At 36.0% G+C, this 15,104-nt stretch overlaps 2 protein-coding genes across 3 annotated transcripts; both read left to right on the top strand.

The window, feature by feature from the left end:
* Positions 1-491: 491 nt before the first annotated feature.
* Positions 492-3,376, top strand: LOC103954397 (sec-independent protein translocase protein TATA, chloroplastic). Its single transcript, XM_009366222.3, has 2 exons — positions 492-968; positions 2,953-3,376. The coding sequence occupies exons 1-2, from the start codon at positions 645-647 to the stop codon at positions 3,073-3,075; spliced, it is 447 nt and encodes a 148-aa protein (XP_009364497.2). The 5' UTR covers positions 492-644; the 3' UTR covers positions 3,076-3,376.
* Positions 3,377-8,610: 5,234 nt separating this feature from the next.
* Positions 8,611-14,027, top strand: LOC125470031 (transcription factor UNE12-like). 2 transcript variants are annotated; one of them, XM_048568387.1, is made up of 7 exons: positions 8,611-9,566; positions 10,261-10,365; positions 12,350-12,466; positions 12,767-12,832; positions 12,987-13,052; positions 13,467-13,538; positions 13,782-14,027. In XM_048568387.1, exons 1-7 carry the CDS (start codon positions 9,219-9,221, stop codon positions 14,010-14,012), a joined length of 1,005 nt encoding a protein of 334 aa, XP_048424344.1. In that variant the 5' UTR covers positions 8,611-9,218; the 3' UTR covers positions 14,013-14,027. The 2 variants fall into 2 exon arrangements, with proteins under 2 accessions (XP_048424344.1, XP_048424343.1); XM_048568386.1 differs by having other exon boundaries at positions 8,621-9,566; positions 13,467-13,544.
* The last annotated feature ends 1,077 nt before the right edge of the window (positions 14,028-15,104 follow it).

Below are 15,104 nucleotides of genomic sequence, written 5' to 3'. Positions count from 1 at the left end.
ATTTGTATATATACGATTGGTGTCAGAGTCAAGTTTTACCATGCTGAAACTATAATTGCAAAAAGACCTCAAACAAACGAAAAGGCGACCGTGAGACCAATATTAATAGAGTGGGCTAACGAAGATGTCGGATTTCATGAATCTTTTTTTTTTAATAAAATTATTGCGCGATGACATGACATCATTTTACTATAAAAAATCATCATTTAGGTCATTTATTTTCTTCATCATCGTTCTTAGAAAATTTCTCAATTTTTGGAGACCATTTTCATCGAACAATTTACCTGTTAATCGTGAGAATATTATTTGTTATTATTAGACGTTGATTTTCTTACCACATTAAAAAAAAATAAACAATTCAAATTATAATATTTATACCTAACCCTTCATAAATGTTAAAATTTATTGTAAACTCAGAGTGGATCAAACTTTAGTAGCCCACGTGAAAATCACTGGTCAATATTTACATCCAAAGGTCCCACCTTTCCCTTCTTATTTTCTTCTTTCGGCTGGAGCCACCGTCCCCTTCAATTTCAAGTTATCTAATCTTCCACACCCCAATACAATTACACGCAAAGTTCAACAAAATCTTCAAAACCCAGAAGGCAAAAATCAGATAAAGTAATTAACAAAAAAAAAAATTCATGGAGATTTCATCTTTTACTCTGTCCACTCCAAGATCACCACTTTTTCTCCCTTTCCAATCATCCCAATCCACCTTCTTGTCCAGCAATGGCACCACCTCTTTGTCCTTCAGCAAAAGCACTGTCAATGGCAGTGCTTTTGGTCTGAGAAGAAGCAGAACGAGAACCGAGAGAGCCCAGAAGGGTATGACGTGTAACGCTCTGTTTGGTCTGGGGATGCCGGAGATTGTGGTTATAGCTGGTGTGGCGGCTCTGGTTTTTGGACCCAAGAAGTTGCCGGAAGTGGGGAAGAGCATTGGGAAGACTGTCAAGAGCTTCCAGCAGGTTGTTTTCTTTTCAACTGGATCTGTTTGGTTCTCGAGAAAATTTATGAACTTTATTGCTTATTGGATTGTTTTTATTGTTAGTGTTGTTTGTGTATTTGGGAATTGGAAGAAATTCGGTAGTTTTATGTATCTAAATAGGGGTTTTGTTCTTGAGAAAATTTATGCAATATCTGGAATTATTGTTGCACTGGCTTTAGTTTCTGTGGAAAAAAGAGGAATAAAAGAAGCAAAATTGGGTTATTATGTTTGAGGATGTTGTGTTAAAATGGGAAGTTAAAAGTCAAATTAGTAAGAACAAAATGACATGCCATGATTGTACTACGCGTGCTGGACTCTCGAAGAACATGCTTGTTAGTGGCAATAATCGATAGGAGAAAACACTATGTGTAAGAAGGGGGAAGAAGAATTGAAGTCATTTTAAAGTGGAGTGAATTAAGTGGGATAGCTCATAGCTGTATTGGTGATTAGGTAAGTAAATGCCTTATACTTTGGGTGTTAAATGGCGAAAAGTTGGAATTCTGATATTCCATTTACTTCCCTTTCCGGCTTTGTGTTGTTACGAGTAGGGCAACTCTTGAAATGTTGTAGATTGTTGATTATAGTGAGTTGTATGTTTTAAGAAGTTGTTGGCACCTTGTGTATGACTTTTGGTTTAAGTAACTGTACATTCGTTGGTGCCTTCATATTGGAGAAAGAAACTACGGTAACCTCTGAGTCGTAGTAGAGTTTACAGTGATTTTTATTGTGAACATATTGGTTTAATCGAAGGTAGTTTTCCTCAGAAGTTTCAGTATTGAAGGTAAAAGATTTCAAAGTTATAACATAGTTCGAAATGATGATGATTGGAAGGAAAACAAATACAATGGTAACCCTTGCTGTTGTTTATGAATAACAAACAATAAGCGGGCAAAATGCAACTCCTTTCCATTCTCCCCGTTTTTGCTCTCTTGGAGTGAACAATGTGAATCGCAAAATTTTGAGTGATCAAAATGTGGGGGTCTATTTTCAAATAATTATTACATATCTCTAGGGGCTTTATACATCTTGGGGAAGGGGGAAAAAAGGGAAAATATGTCCTTGAATTTGCCTTTATGCAGTATGGTCTGAAATTGAGTTGGTCATTGAAAGTTAGCATATATTAACGAGCGAATTAGTTTTTAGTTTAGTCGTATGGAACCTTTAATGTTATGTTTACTGTATTTTATTTTGAAGTGTGTGATGTGGGAATCGGGAGAACGGGAGAGGGATCAAATGATTATGGGCAGAGGGATTTATATAGATATCAAATCCAAATAGTTGATTATGTTGCACATATACTCAGTTTGGAGTTTCATTTTTTGGTCACCAAGTACAACTCTCTCTAGCATTCCGAATATATTTTTTACTTTAGCGTAAGCATAAAGTCTTCTAGTTGGATATTCTTTTTCTTTTTAAGTAATAAGGACGACAATGGAAGCATTCTCATAAGTTGTTAAAAGCAAGAAGGAGACAGATTTGGCTCATTTAGTTGTTGATCGGTAGAGTATCTAAAAGTAATGGTCTAATCATTACATATCCAAATAAATTCGGTATGCCCTTGTCGAACGATCAAATTCCAAGGAATGCTGAGCAGTAGGCACCTTAACAAAAAGTTTAGTTCATAGTGTAATTGATTAAGCACTCGTAAATGGGGAGTAAGAGAAGAAATAAGGATGCATTATTTATGCATCTAACCCTTTTATTTGATTGGAGTATGGTTTATTTGTGTATGTGGTAGCACACAATCGAAGACTGATTTAAATGTTGCTTCTTTCTTCAGTGAGCTTAATTAAGTGAATAATGTAAGAAATTTTGAACCCAGTGATACACCTCGCGGTGCTTACTCCTGTCGCCTATCGAAGTTCTGTTCTTATAACTAATAATTATCTCGTTTTGTCCAGCCTCCTTTCTGTGCTTCTCATAATTCTCAAAGAGTGTATTTGAATTCTCTGTAAATATTGCAGGCAGCAAAGGAGTTCGAGACAGAGCTTAAAAAGGAACCCGAGGGCCTCACAGAGACACCTACAGCGGTGAGTGAAGAAGAAAAACAAGAAGCCAAGGTCGCAATCTCACAGGAAAACGCATGAGGTTTTAGTGATCACTCAATCCGACACATTCTCTATTTGTTGTTGCGCTGTAAGTTTAGAACAAGAATAATGCAGATCAATTTTCTCGTTCTTTTATAATCTACTTGTAGTGTTCTGCGAATATGCTAAGTTAGTTCAGCTGAATATCCCTTCTTTTCATTGGAAGGGATTTGTAGCTTAGTTGATTAAGCGCATTTATCGTTACACGGTCAGGTCTGAACTCCTGAGTTCGAGTCCTCCCCCTGCACTGTTGCTTGTATCAGAAAACTCCTTTCTTTAGTTAAGGATAGCTTTGCACTTTGCCCTCTCTCGTCAACTCAAACTGCTTAAAATTTGTCCAAATTAGGTGCCCCTTCTAATGTGTTGGTGTTGCCAACCATGCTCATTAGGTGAACATGGCTTTTTATGGTCTTTGAGATTGGTATATAAGTCCTGTTAGTCTCTAAGATTTGAAATCGAAAGAAGCGGGTCCTGAGTTGTTTACCGTCAATTTGAAATCAATAGAAGCGGGCTTTGAGTTGTTCATCATAAATTATTTGATCATTCTATAAAACATAAATAAAAACCAAAATGACAAAAATACTCTCAATTTAACAAATTTTGAGTTAGATATGACAAAATCTAAGGGTATTTTTGTTATTTCATCCTTATATAATGGAGATTTTGCACGGAATGACAAATGATTGATGGGGACAAACTCAGGGACCCATTCTATCGCTTTTAAATCTTCGGAACCAAATAGAAGAATTATGCCAATCTTATAGACCATTTTAGCTAAAAAGCCGGTGAAAAAAAATCGTATGTCTAGTTGATCGTGTATGGCAGCACTCACAAGTGGTGAACTCGAGATGAGACCCATGTGCAGAGGGGACGGCCAGTTGCTTGTAAGAATTTTCCGCCATATACAGGGAGAGGGATATAAGATTTTTTTAATTAGGAGGGGAGGAAGAATATTACCCCAAGAAATGAAAAACCTTTTGCTTTGGAAGGTAAAGGAGGAGCTTCTGAGTTAGGGGTTTTGCTTTCCTTAAAAGTAGGTTAAACGTGTCTTGTAGTGTACTCAACCCTAAACCATTTTCACAGATGATGGATTAGTGGTCCAAATTTGCTATTAATCGCCACTAGGCCATGGCATCATCCCAACTCAAAGATTTATTAATTATATACTCATACTTTCGAGTAAACAATATGGTTTTTAGTTAAATAACATAATTATAACTGTAGCAAAATCAAGATGAAAGGGTTTTCCGTATAGACCATGTATTTTTCGTATTGGACAATCATAATTTTGGAGCAAATGAATGACAAACAATGAGATATCTAAGAGGGGACGGTGTTATCCATACACTCATTTTTACCTCCCAAACGCTCCTTGGTAATTTCTGTTCTTTTATCTACTTCAATTTATTCGATCCGATTGCAGAAGTTAAGAAGTGTGTGTAAGATTAATTAAAAAGAAGTGTGAATAGCCCCACTTTATAAGAGTATATGTGACGAATAACTAATCAACACAATAATCTTTATATATCTTAATTTTGCTTCAATAAAGCGAGATATCTGCTATGAAGTTGGTCCTACTTTTACAAAACTTTGATATTAAACAGGTGCTTGAATAGTTGACACTATTTTTCTATCATTTCTAAAGCTCTTTTATATTTTATTTTCTTTGGTTGCAACAACTGGAAGCTCTTTTGTTATATATATAGATAATATATGTATAGAATTATTAATTTAATGCAAGAAATGCATGATCTTTTTCTTCTTTGTTTGTTTTCCCACATTTCTGCTTTGTATAATTTTATATGATATGCTTTTTTTTTTTAACGGATTGCTTCAAAAGGCTTCAATCATATATCAAAAGTAATCTAAAAAAATATGTAATGAAAGGGTAATGATGCACTAATGATAGATATAGCTTCTCTTTGTGGGATACCACACTACTTTAAAAGAGTTCAAATATTTTGAATTCATTTTGTATGTGACATATTCGTTGTCTCTAACATTGATTGACACGTGTCTATAAACATAACCCTTCTTGAATCTATCCTCATAAACTTAATACATGTTAATCAATGATAGAGACCACAGAAAAACCATCCACAAATAACTGCATAAAAATTTGAACTCACGTTAGAAACAGGGCATAATTAACAATCAAATTGCTATCATATAAACTTAGGGCTTTTCCCCTTAGATTTTGGCTTTACACATATGAGGCTAGGTCCCTTATTAAGACTAAAAGCCTAAGTGAAAGATTTTACCATTTCACCGAGCTTATATCGCCATGTGAGTATCTCACTTATTGCTTGAATAAATTTTAATCTATAGTTGGTTGTATCTCCACCAATTAGTATATCTTTTATCACGTGAGTAATCATGAATATTTTAATAGGGGGATACGTTTGTGGTTACACCACAAAATCTCGCTCATCTTCTATATGTGACTAGATCATGCGATGAGGTCTACGCTCATACAGTGATATATCTTTGGTGATACTCAATTTTTTTTATGAAACCACTCTACCTCAGTTTAATTGGGCGTTTCTAGACTTATGTTTGCTTATGATATATCTTCTATAACTCCACAAAATTCTCCTTAAAGCCTCACGTTAACGTGAGATTCTACTCTATCATAAATAACAGTTCCTCACGCAAGTCTCATTCTTGGTTTAGGTCTCGCCATCTCGAACCCATAAACAAGTTAAGGGACAAAGTAAGACATTCACGTGAGGATATATCTCTGGTTACACTTAAGATTTCCCTCTGAAAACGCTTTATCTTAGTAGGATTAGGGTATTTTAAGTTTTAGAGTTGTATACCATAGGCGTATTGTGGTGTTTCATATAGGCGTATAATACACCTTGTATTATATAAAAAGTAACTCCACTAGACAAAGGGCACCGTCTCTTGAAAGGGAAAAGAATTAAAAACTAGAAAGATAGCAACCTTTATGTCTTCTAATTGTTTAAGATGCAAATGGACAATGTTTGTCACGAATCAGCTAGGCCGCCCGACCGAGACCCCTGTCAACCCTAGGCAATTTTTTGTTTGGGCTGCTAATATCGAACCCAAGTTTATGACATATTTTCACTATTAAAAATGGGAATTGGTATTAATATTTCAAAAATCTAATATGTGTCAAAATTACACGAAAATAACAAGTTTTGGGTTAAAAAGTTTACAAGGCATGTTATTATCGTGTCAATTGTTAAGAAAACGTTAATGAATGAGGTCATTATCAGGTTTGTCATTAAGAACCCGTTAAGATAACGTGTATGCATGTAAACGGCACGAGCACGACCCATTTGTAAGGTCTAGAAATTAGAAATGGTAATTCCTTGCATGACCCATTGACTCGATACGAAATGTGCTAAGAAAACGTTAATAAATGGGGTCTTTATCAGGTTTGTCATTAAGAACCCGTTAAGATAATGTGTATGCATGTAAACAACACGAGCACGACCCATTTGTAACGTCTAGAAATTAGAAATGGCAATTCCTTGCATGACCCATTAACTTGACACAAAAATGACATTTTAACGTACACGTTAAGATAACGGGTTTGACATGACACGATCCGTTAAAATAATGGATACGACACGGAAACGACATTAACACAACAATCACGACCCATTTTGCCAGAGCACATTATATTTTTTGAATGCTAATAATATTTTTTTAGAAATATTAAACAAATAAAAAGTTCCAAATGATTATATTTTAAGGTGTCAATAACAGTTCGTTAGAAATAAATGATGAAAAAGGTCGCATTATCCGCATAAAACGTGCAAGGAGTGAGTTGCTATCTTTGATTAGAGAAGGGCTTATAACTAAGGACGAAATTAAGAAAAGATTATCCTAATTACTTAAGAAAGCAAAAGAAAGAGGACCAAACGCTAGATGTATGAACCAATCATAGAAACTTAATTACGTGAAGTAAACATAATACCATATTTTCAGGTTGTAAAATTTGATGGAAACACTCTTGTCTCGTTTTAAAAAGTTGGACTTGCTTTTTGTAAGTTTTTTATGCATTGGACGGCTAGGATCATCTATGAGATGATTATTTTTCAAAATGTTTTTAAAATAACTGAATCTATCTAATTAATGGCTTGTTTGAAAGTGTTTTGAAAGTGAATTCAGGAAAAACATTTGAAGTGCTTTCTGCAAGAAACACATAATTGGTGTTTCTAGTAGGAAACACTTCAAATGTTTTTGAAATCTAAAAATATTCTCTAAAAATGTTTTTAGTTATTTTAAAAGTATTTCTAAACGAGTTAATATTTCTCATTTCGGCGAGGTATGAGAGTAAAGTGGCTAAATCATGTATGAGAGAGTATGCTCTCAAATCTAGCGTGATTTGTACCTAAGCTCACGTAATTCAAAATAGCCAAAACTCTAACCAAATTTATACGCTTAAATTGCGAGTACCCCCACGAATAGTAACTACACCGTTACATAACACACAACATTTTCAAAAGTTTGTAAAGCAATGAGTGGATATTGGATAGTTTCAGTTTTCAGTGATCCAACTGCACATAATAGCGATTAAAAATCTTTGTCGAATAATGACGACCAAAAGCATATATGCGAACCGCAATGAAGTTCTTCAAATCAGACCATCTTCAACTATTGGATTAAAACCTAAAATTTTTAGCCTAGAAAACTTAGATTTTAGCTCATAAACAACTTTTCTGCTCTAACTCTTTTAGTCCGAAACTATTAAAGAATAAATTTAGGTTAATTTTTTCTTTTAAAGTAATTTAAAAAAAAAAATTATGTACACTACCATAATTTAATTTTATGAACATTTTAACCTAAAAATATTTAAATTTCGATAAATATTGAAAAATCACTAAATTTGGATGAATTTTGAGTTAAATAGTTTTTTTAATTATTTTAGCCGTTGAATTTAAATTTGGGCCGTTAGATTTTATTTTATTTTTTTACCATTATATTTGATTATATTCGATCTCAGTAGTTAAATTCAATAAATCCTAGGAGACATGCCCATGCGGGTGGGGTCCCGCTGGTGGTGCCCACACCATTTTCTGAGCTAAATCCTGGAGGGAATTTGGCTCTTGTTTGGCTTTTAGCATTTAGTCCGCACATTTAGCATGAGTTGGATTGGGTTTGGAGGGAATAAAACCTAAAAAATAGCATTTAGCCAAGGGTTGAGTTTGGTCTTAGAAGTAAAAATGGACTCGGACCAAGTCGCCTTAAAAATCTTTAGAAATTTTTGTAAAGCAATGAGCGAATCTTGGATAGATTCAATCTCCAATGGTCAAACCGCACATAAAATCCTTGTCGAACAATAATGACCATAAGCATATATGCGGATGGCAACGAAGTTCTTGAGATGAGAAGTAAAAATATATTCAGACCAAATCGCCTTAAAAGTCTTTAGAATTTTGGCTTTAAAGAAAAGATTTGTTTTAACTTTTAACCATCCTATTACTTGGCGTTTAAGTTCAAATTTTTGTTTATATTCTTTCAATTGTCAAAAATGACAAGGAAAAAATTGCTTTGTTTCTTATTTTCTTGAAGAAAAACATCCTGTCTTGTAAGCGCGTGGGACTATAGAAACTGTAGTCCCACGAAGACTGCAAATTTTGCTTCTCTCTCTCTCTCCTCCTTTTCTCTCTCTCTCTAGAAGTTGGAAACCATAAATCACACGCACACACAAACCCAAGTCGGAGTGTTCAGAGCCCAAAAGCAAAGCAATTCAGAAAGCCGAAGACAGAAGGTTTTCAGAAGAGCAGCTCTCTCTCTGTCTCTCTGTCTCTCTCTCTAAAAACTAACCAGAAAACTCCAACAAAAACCCATCACACTGGGATTCTGGAAAAACCAGCTCGAAATCCCCGAATACCATTTCCGGGTTATCGGGTCTGACACCCATTTCACCAACACAAAACCCCACTTCTCAAATTCCCTCCCACTTCCCAATACACAGACACACTCTGTTTCTCTCTCTCTCTCTCTCTCTCCGTGACTCGCTCTCTAAAAAGAGCATCAAGAACCCATCTTTACTTGTTTACCCACCAAACCCTTCGTTTTCTTACTGTAAATTGCAAAACCCTTCTGAGCAGTTGCAGTTACAAATTAGTAACCGGTGGAGTTTGGTCAGTACAAGTGAAAGTAATATGGCGGGAAATCCGCCAGAAGGACTTGGAGACGATTTCTTTGAGCAGATCCTAGCTGTGCCGCCGTCGTATAGTGCTGGTGGTGGTGGTGGTGAGTCAGCTGGTGGTGGCTACGGAGGAGAAGTGGGGTCCATGCCCATGGCGCTGCAGCTGGGTTCTGCTGGGTCCTCGGGTGGTGGTGCTGGGTACAGAGGAGGAGGAGGAGTTGGGATGGGGCTGGGTATGCCGTTGGGTTTGAACTTGGAGCAGCGTGGGTTTCTTGGGCAAGACAACAGGTTCAGAGATGAAGTTGTTGAAGCCAATAATACTAACAACACAAACACTTCCAATGTCTCTGCTTCAATTAACGTAAGTCTCTCTCACTCCACTTTAACCTTAATTTTGTTTTAAGATTATGATATCAAAGTTCTCGTAAGGTAGTTCAGTTGGTCAGAATAATGGTTTCGAGTTTGAATCCCTCTTTCGAGTAGTCTGAGGATATTGTATTAGGCCAGTAGGTCAGAGCAGTTGCACCTGAGTTCGAATTTTCTACTTTCGTAAATTAGAGCAGTCATCGAATATTGTATTTTCTTGCCCAAAAATATGTCAAGTTGTCAATTTTTTATTGTGTACATGTTTTTTTTCGGATTTGCTTGCCATTTTCCGGGAAAATGAATGGAGTTTTCCATGGAAAATTCCTTTGCTTTGCTGCAAGAAAAGTGTTGAAATAGAAAGAAAAGAAGATCCCTTTCAGTTTCAGTCAGCTTTTTCTTTGGAATTTGAAACGCACAAATTTTTCTTTCTTTTTATTCTGTTATTTTTTTTATATTTCTTTTTTTGGAAGAATTTTGGAATCCAGAATTTCTTTTCCTTTTGTTGGTTTTGAGAGTTGAGAACGTAGATGCTAGCTGGGTTAGGGTGTGCTTGTAAATGTAAAGTATTGTAAGGTTAGTTTGGTGAACGAATCTTGTTATCAATTGTCACGAGACGGACATATTGACGTAGTTAACTGACCTAATTTACATATGCAAATCTTGACGGTTTAGTAATTGTCTGGTGGCAGGAAAGAGATTCGGTTCATATGTCAAGTTTGTTTCCAGCATTTGGACATTTGCAAAATCACTCATCACTCCGGCCAACGCCACGCCCTCCGCAACCTCCTCACCAGGTACGTCCAACTCCAACATTTCATAATGACTATAGTGCCCTCGATATTTGAAAGATGCACTCTTTCATTTACGAGACACTTCCCAATATACGGTGTGTCACCGCGACAATCTCAAATAGATAATGCAATGTCATGTGCAAAAGAAAAAACACATAGCATCGCGTTAGTCGTTTGAAATGCAACGCTGACCTGCCGTTAGCAAGTAAAGTCCTGCATCATGCCATCATGTATGTTATGTTCTCCAAAGGCCAAATAGTAAGATTGTTGCCATTATTGAACTTGAAGTGTTAAGAGAGAGAGAGAGAAACTTACATAAAATGAATTCATCAGTTATATGACATTCTAATTTAATAATTCAATGTCATGTGACCAAACCCAACCTAGGCAAAATGCTATTTTTTAGGGTTTCCCCCCTCCCCCCAAACCCAATTCAACCCATGCTAAATGTGTGGGTTAAAAGCTAAAAGCCAAACAAAAGCAAATTCTCCCATGATTTAGCCCAGAAAATGATGTGGGCACCACCAGTAGGCGCCCATCCACATAGGCATGTCTTCCAGGATTTATTGAATCTAATGGTTGAGATCGAATATAATCAAATCTAATGGTAAAAAAAAAAGTTCTAACGACCAAATTTAAATCCAACGGCTAAAATAATTAAAAAAAATTATTTAACTCAAAATTCATTCAAATTTAGTGAATTTTCAATATTTATCAAAATTTAAATATTTTTAGGTTAAAATTTTCATAAAATTAAATTATGATAGTGTACGTAATTAAATTACTTTAAAAAAATTAGCCTAAATTTATTCTTTAATAATCTCGGGTTAAAAATTTTAAACCAAAAAGGTTTGAGTAGAAAAACTATTTATGAGCTAAAAACTAAATTTTCAAGGCTAAAAATTTTAACTTTTAGTACAAGGGTTGTAGATGGTCTTAGAGGGTGAGGGGTACAGTTGATAATATTGTAGTAATCAAGGGCTTTGTTTCAAGCACATTAGTAGTAGGTAAAGAAGTGTCGTGCACGCGCTTGAGAGAGAGTGGAGAGAATTGTTTAGTAAGACGTGTCCGACAGACAGAAGGGGCCATAAACGCGTGGGTTGTTCGAACGTGTAGAAGAGTTCTGCCGTCCGAGGGACATTTTGGTCCTTTCGAGTTTCTCTAATTGCAATCTTTGTCATACTAGGATAAATGATGGCCACGCGCCTCTTGGAGTGTGGGAACATGCGCTCCTGTTCTTCACATGGAGTTGACTCCTCCTACTTTGACTTTTTCAATACTTTGACTTCTGGTGATGACTAGGGTTGATTCAGACTTATGCAGATTTTTTGTGCATAATTTGGGGATCCTGAATTTATTTAATTTTTTTCAATGAGTTTGATAGGTTATTTTAGTTCTAGGCATGAAGTGTTTGTTATTACCAAATCAACGATTGATATTCGTTCAAAAACTGCAAACAATACATTAAATACGTGTTCAAGACATGAATTTCAATAGAGTAAAACTTCTTTTAAATGGCAAAACTAAAGCGGACAAAAGACGCACAAACAACTTAAGAACATCTTGACTTGTCCAACTAAATATTCAGTCATCCTCGCGCACAAGCTGTTGCCAAGAATTTACCCAACGAGATGTCAAAACTTAGTTTCGTTGTGTAATTTCGTTTATCTCTTCCTTGTAAAACATATGATAGGAAAGTTAAATAAGGATGTGAAATGACTTGTAAGATGGTGTTCTAAGTTAGTGTTCCACTACGGACTGTCAGGATTAATCTGATGGAAATCCAAGTTGAAATCTTGTATTGAGATCGATCTGAAACATATTATCTTATGCTGATTAAGAGCACATCATACAAAAGCTTTCAATTGTCCAGCTAAATTTTGACGTATCTGTACTCACATCGGATGGTGAAGTATGCATTAGTTCAAACCCAACGCATGTAGATAATTTGTGGATTGACTTAATTTTGTTAATCTTGGTGCTGCAGTTTCATAGCCAACCACCACCAGGGCCGGCTAATGCGGTCCATCACTCTCCTGCCATCCGCCCAAGGGTTCGAGCAAGGCGAGGCCAAGCAACAGATCCCCACAGTATTGCTGAACGGGTAAGCAAAAATTTTCATATCTAAGAGAACCTAGATACTTCTTCGTGGGAGAGTTTGCAGCAAGTTCATTCTCATTGAAGACGTCCAAATCGCTTCTGCATATATTTAACCTACGCAATTTTGTCGCGACTGATAAAGTCATCTGTTATTCATTAGCATTGAGGGCTATACTAGTTTTGTAGTAACAAAGATTCCGTTTCTGAAAATACTTAAGAATTCATCCTGGCATCCAATCCTATGCCTGCTTATCCAGTGCTGTAGGTAATAATATAAGTTTGCGTATTTATCTTCTTGGTGCAGTTACGTCGGGAAAGAATTGCAGAAAGAATGAAGGCTTTGCAGGAATTGGTACCCAGTTGTAACAAGGTTAGTGTCTTAAAGCGAGTTTGTGAACCTTTTGCTGGATGAATTGAGCTTTTTTTCTTGTTTCCTCGTGTCAAATTATTAACAATGTTTGAATATGCGTAGCTTTTAATATTAAATTCTAAACGTATTGACACGTTATGATATCCTTGTGCAGACAGATAGGGCAGCTATGCTTGACGAAATTGTGGATTATGTAAAATTTCTAAGGCTCCAAGTCAAGGTATATGAATCAAAATTCAAATATATTCATCATCTCAAAAGAATAAATAATCATATTTCCTCGTCCTTCTAACAAAAAAAACGTTTTCTGCTTCGAAATTAAACGCGTTTTTTGAATTCATTTTTACTTCAGAAACTTGTACCAAATGCTAAACTCGTCAAAATGTTTTCACCATAAGGTAGGTCCTGGTCATGTCGCATATCTGAGGCATCATTAAAGGCATCGATACTTGCTTTGTATGAACTAATTATTTTTTCAAACTTGAAATGACTGTCTGGTTGGAACCTCTATATTTCAATGAAGTCATAATCAAATAGAAAAGGACACAAGTTATACAACGTTGTTCAAAATTTTGGAGTTAATCAATTTATTTTCTTGATGCTTATCGATCTGATTTTGTTTATATGGAAACAGGTTTTGAGCATGAGTCGACTCGGGGGAGCAGGTGCAGTGGCTCAGCTTGTTGCTGACGTACCCCTATCAGCAGTTGAGGTTTTTTCTCTGCACATTATGAAGGCAGCATGTGTATTAGAATTCGCTATTAGATTCATACAGTTCACCGCGTCAAATGCACATATGTTATAATTACAAAAGTTTCTCTAATACATAACTAGGCTTGATGAACAGTTTACAATGTATTGATAAATGAGAGTAGTCTATGTACTAATTCGCCTTTTCTGTCTACTGTATTTTGACTATTTTTCGGTTTTTGCTTTTATTCCAATGAAGGGGGAGGGCATGGAAGGAGGAACCAATCAACAAGCATGGGAGAAGTGGTCGAACGATGGCACAGAACAGCAAGTTGCTAAGCTGATGGAAGAAGATGTAGGAGCTGCCATGCAGTTCCTCCAGTCCAAGGCACTCTGCATCATGCCCATATCCCTCGCCCCAGCAATCTTCCGGACCCATCAACCTGACGCAACGACAATGGTGAAGCCGGAATCAAACTCCTCCTCATAAGCCTATCCAACAAAGCATCCACTACTACATGCCCCCATCCACGCCTCCCGGCACGCTTATGGACCCCACGTTCCGCCTAGTATCCTTGTCACTCATGACAACGGATATACTTACAGGTCAAGATCACTCTAATTTTTTGAGTTTTGTCAAACAAGGGACTGATTGTCATGCCATTGGAAACCCTATGGGAGAATTTTTCAAAAGCAAAATTGATGTGTTTCCTCTTGTAATATCAATGGTGGGGTTAGTTGAATGAGTGTGACCTTAATATTTGGTGGTGGGAACTCTTCAATTTTTCTTGTATGGATAATGGGAGATGGGGCCAACCAAAAGGGATGTAGGGTTTTGCATTATTGTATTTTCAGAAATATATATTGTTTTTTATGCAAGTTGAAAGTTGGATGATGGTTGCTTGTCTTGTAAAGATATGTTGGAAGCTTCTGGTTTTGCAGAAAAATATGGATCTGAGTTTGTTGTTTCTTTAAAAGTGAGGCGAGTACTTTTTTCAAATTTGATGAATCATTATTGAAGGGAAGGTTATTGGGGGTAGAGAGATGGAAAATGACATCTTCTAAAATAATAATAATAATAATCAAAAGCGAAAACAAAAGTACTACTAAGTGTCAATGGTGTTTAAATTCTTTGCACCTAAAATTCAGTGGTCTTTTTGTGACTTATCTACTTGAGTGACGCGTGTCCTTTTGACTTAATTTATTGGGAAGATAAGTTGAAGAGTTAATACTAGCAAGTGAGATTTAAATAAATGATCAAGTTACGTTGGAAAAGAATTCCTTGTTTTGCAGTGCCTAGAAAGTGAAATGAAGCTGGTTGTTGATTTCCAATCCAATTTCTGTGACTCCAGATCAATCACTGTATAAATTCGTACGATTGTAATTTGACCCCTTTGTCTAGTCTTAAAAAATTGCCTAAATTATTCGGAAATCAAATCCTGGTTGCTAAATTGATCAAAATCAAATAGCAATGACATAATGTTCGACTTGAAAGATATCTATTTTCATTCTAAGTAAGAGTAGCGACCTAGACGAGTTTAGACGGCTGCCTAGGTAAGTTCAGGAGCTTTTTTTTGTTTTT

Source organism: the organism of the source record quoted next, unplaced genomic scaffold (assembly GCF_019419815.1).
Source record: "Pyrus x bretschneideri cultivar Hongxiangsu unplaced genomic scaffold, Pyrus_bretschneideri_v1 Contig48, whole genome shotgun sequence".
NCBI lineage: Eukaryota > Viridiplantae > Streptophyta > Magnoliopsida > Rosales > Rosaceae > Pyrus > Pyrus x bretschneideri.
This window is presented reverse-complemented; position numbering and strand designations above follow the sequence as displayed.

Excerpts from the sequence above, each read along its gene's own strand:
- LOC103954397 (XM_009366222.3), top strand. The coding sequence starts at position 645 with ATGGAGATTTCATCTTTTACTCTGTCCACTCCAAGATCACCACTTTTT. Across the intron at positions 969-2,952 it reads CTGTCAAGAGCTTCCAGCAG|GCAGCAAAGGAGTTCGAGAC; the intron begins GTTGTTTTCTTT and ends TAAATATTGCAG.
- LOC125470031 (XM_048568386.1), top strand. The coding sequence starts at position 9,219 with ATGGCGGGAAATCCGCCAGAAGGACTTGGAGACGATTTCTTTGAGCAG. Across the intron at positions 13,053-13,466 it reads TTCTAAGGCTCCAAGTCAAG|GTTTTGAGCATGAGTCGACT; the intron begins GTATATGAATCA and ends ATATGGAAACAG. Across the intron at positions 13,545-13,781 it reads TACCCCTATCAGCAGTTGAG|GGGGAGGGCATGGAAGGAGG; the intron begins GTTTTTTCTCTG and ends ATTCCAATGAAG.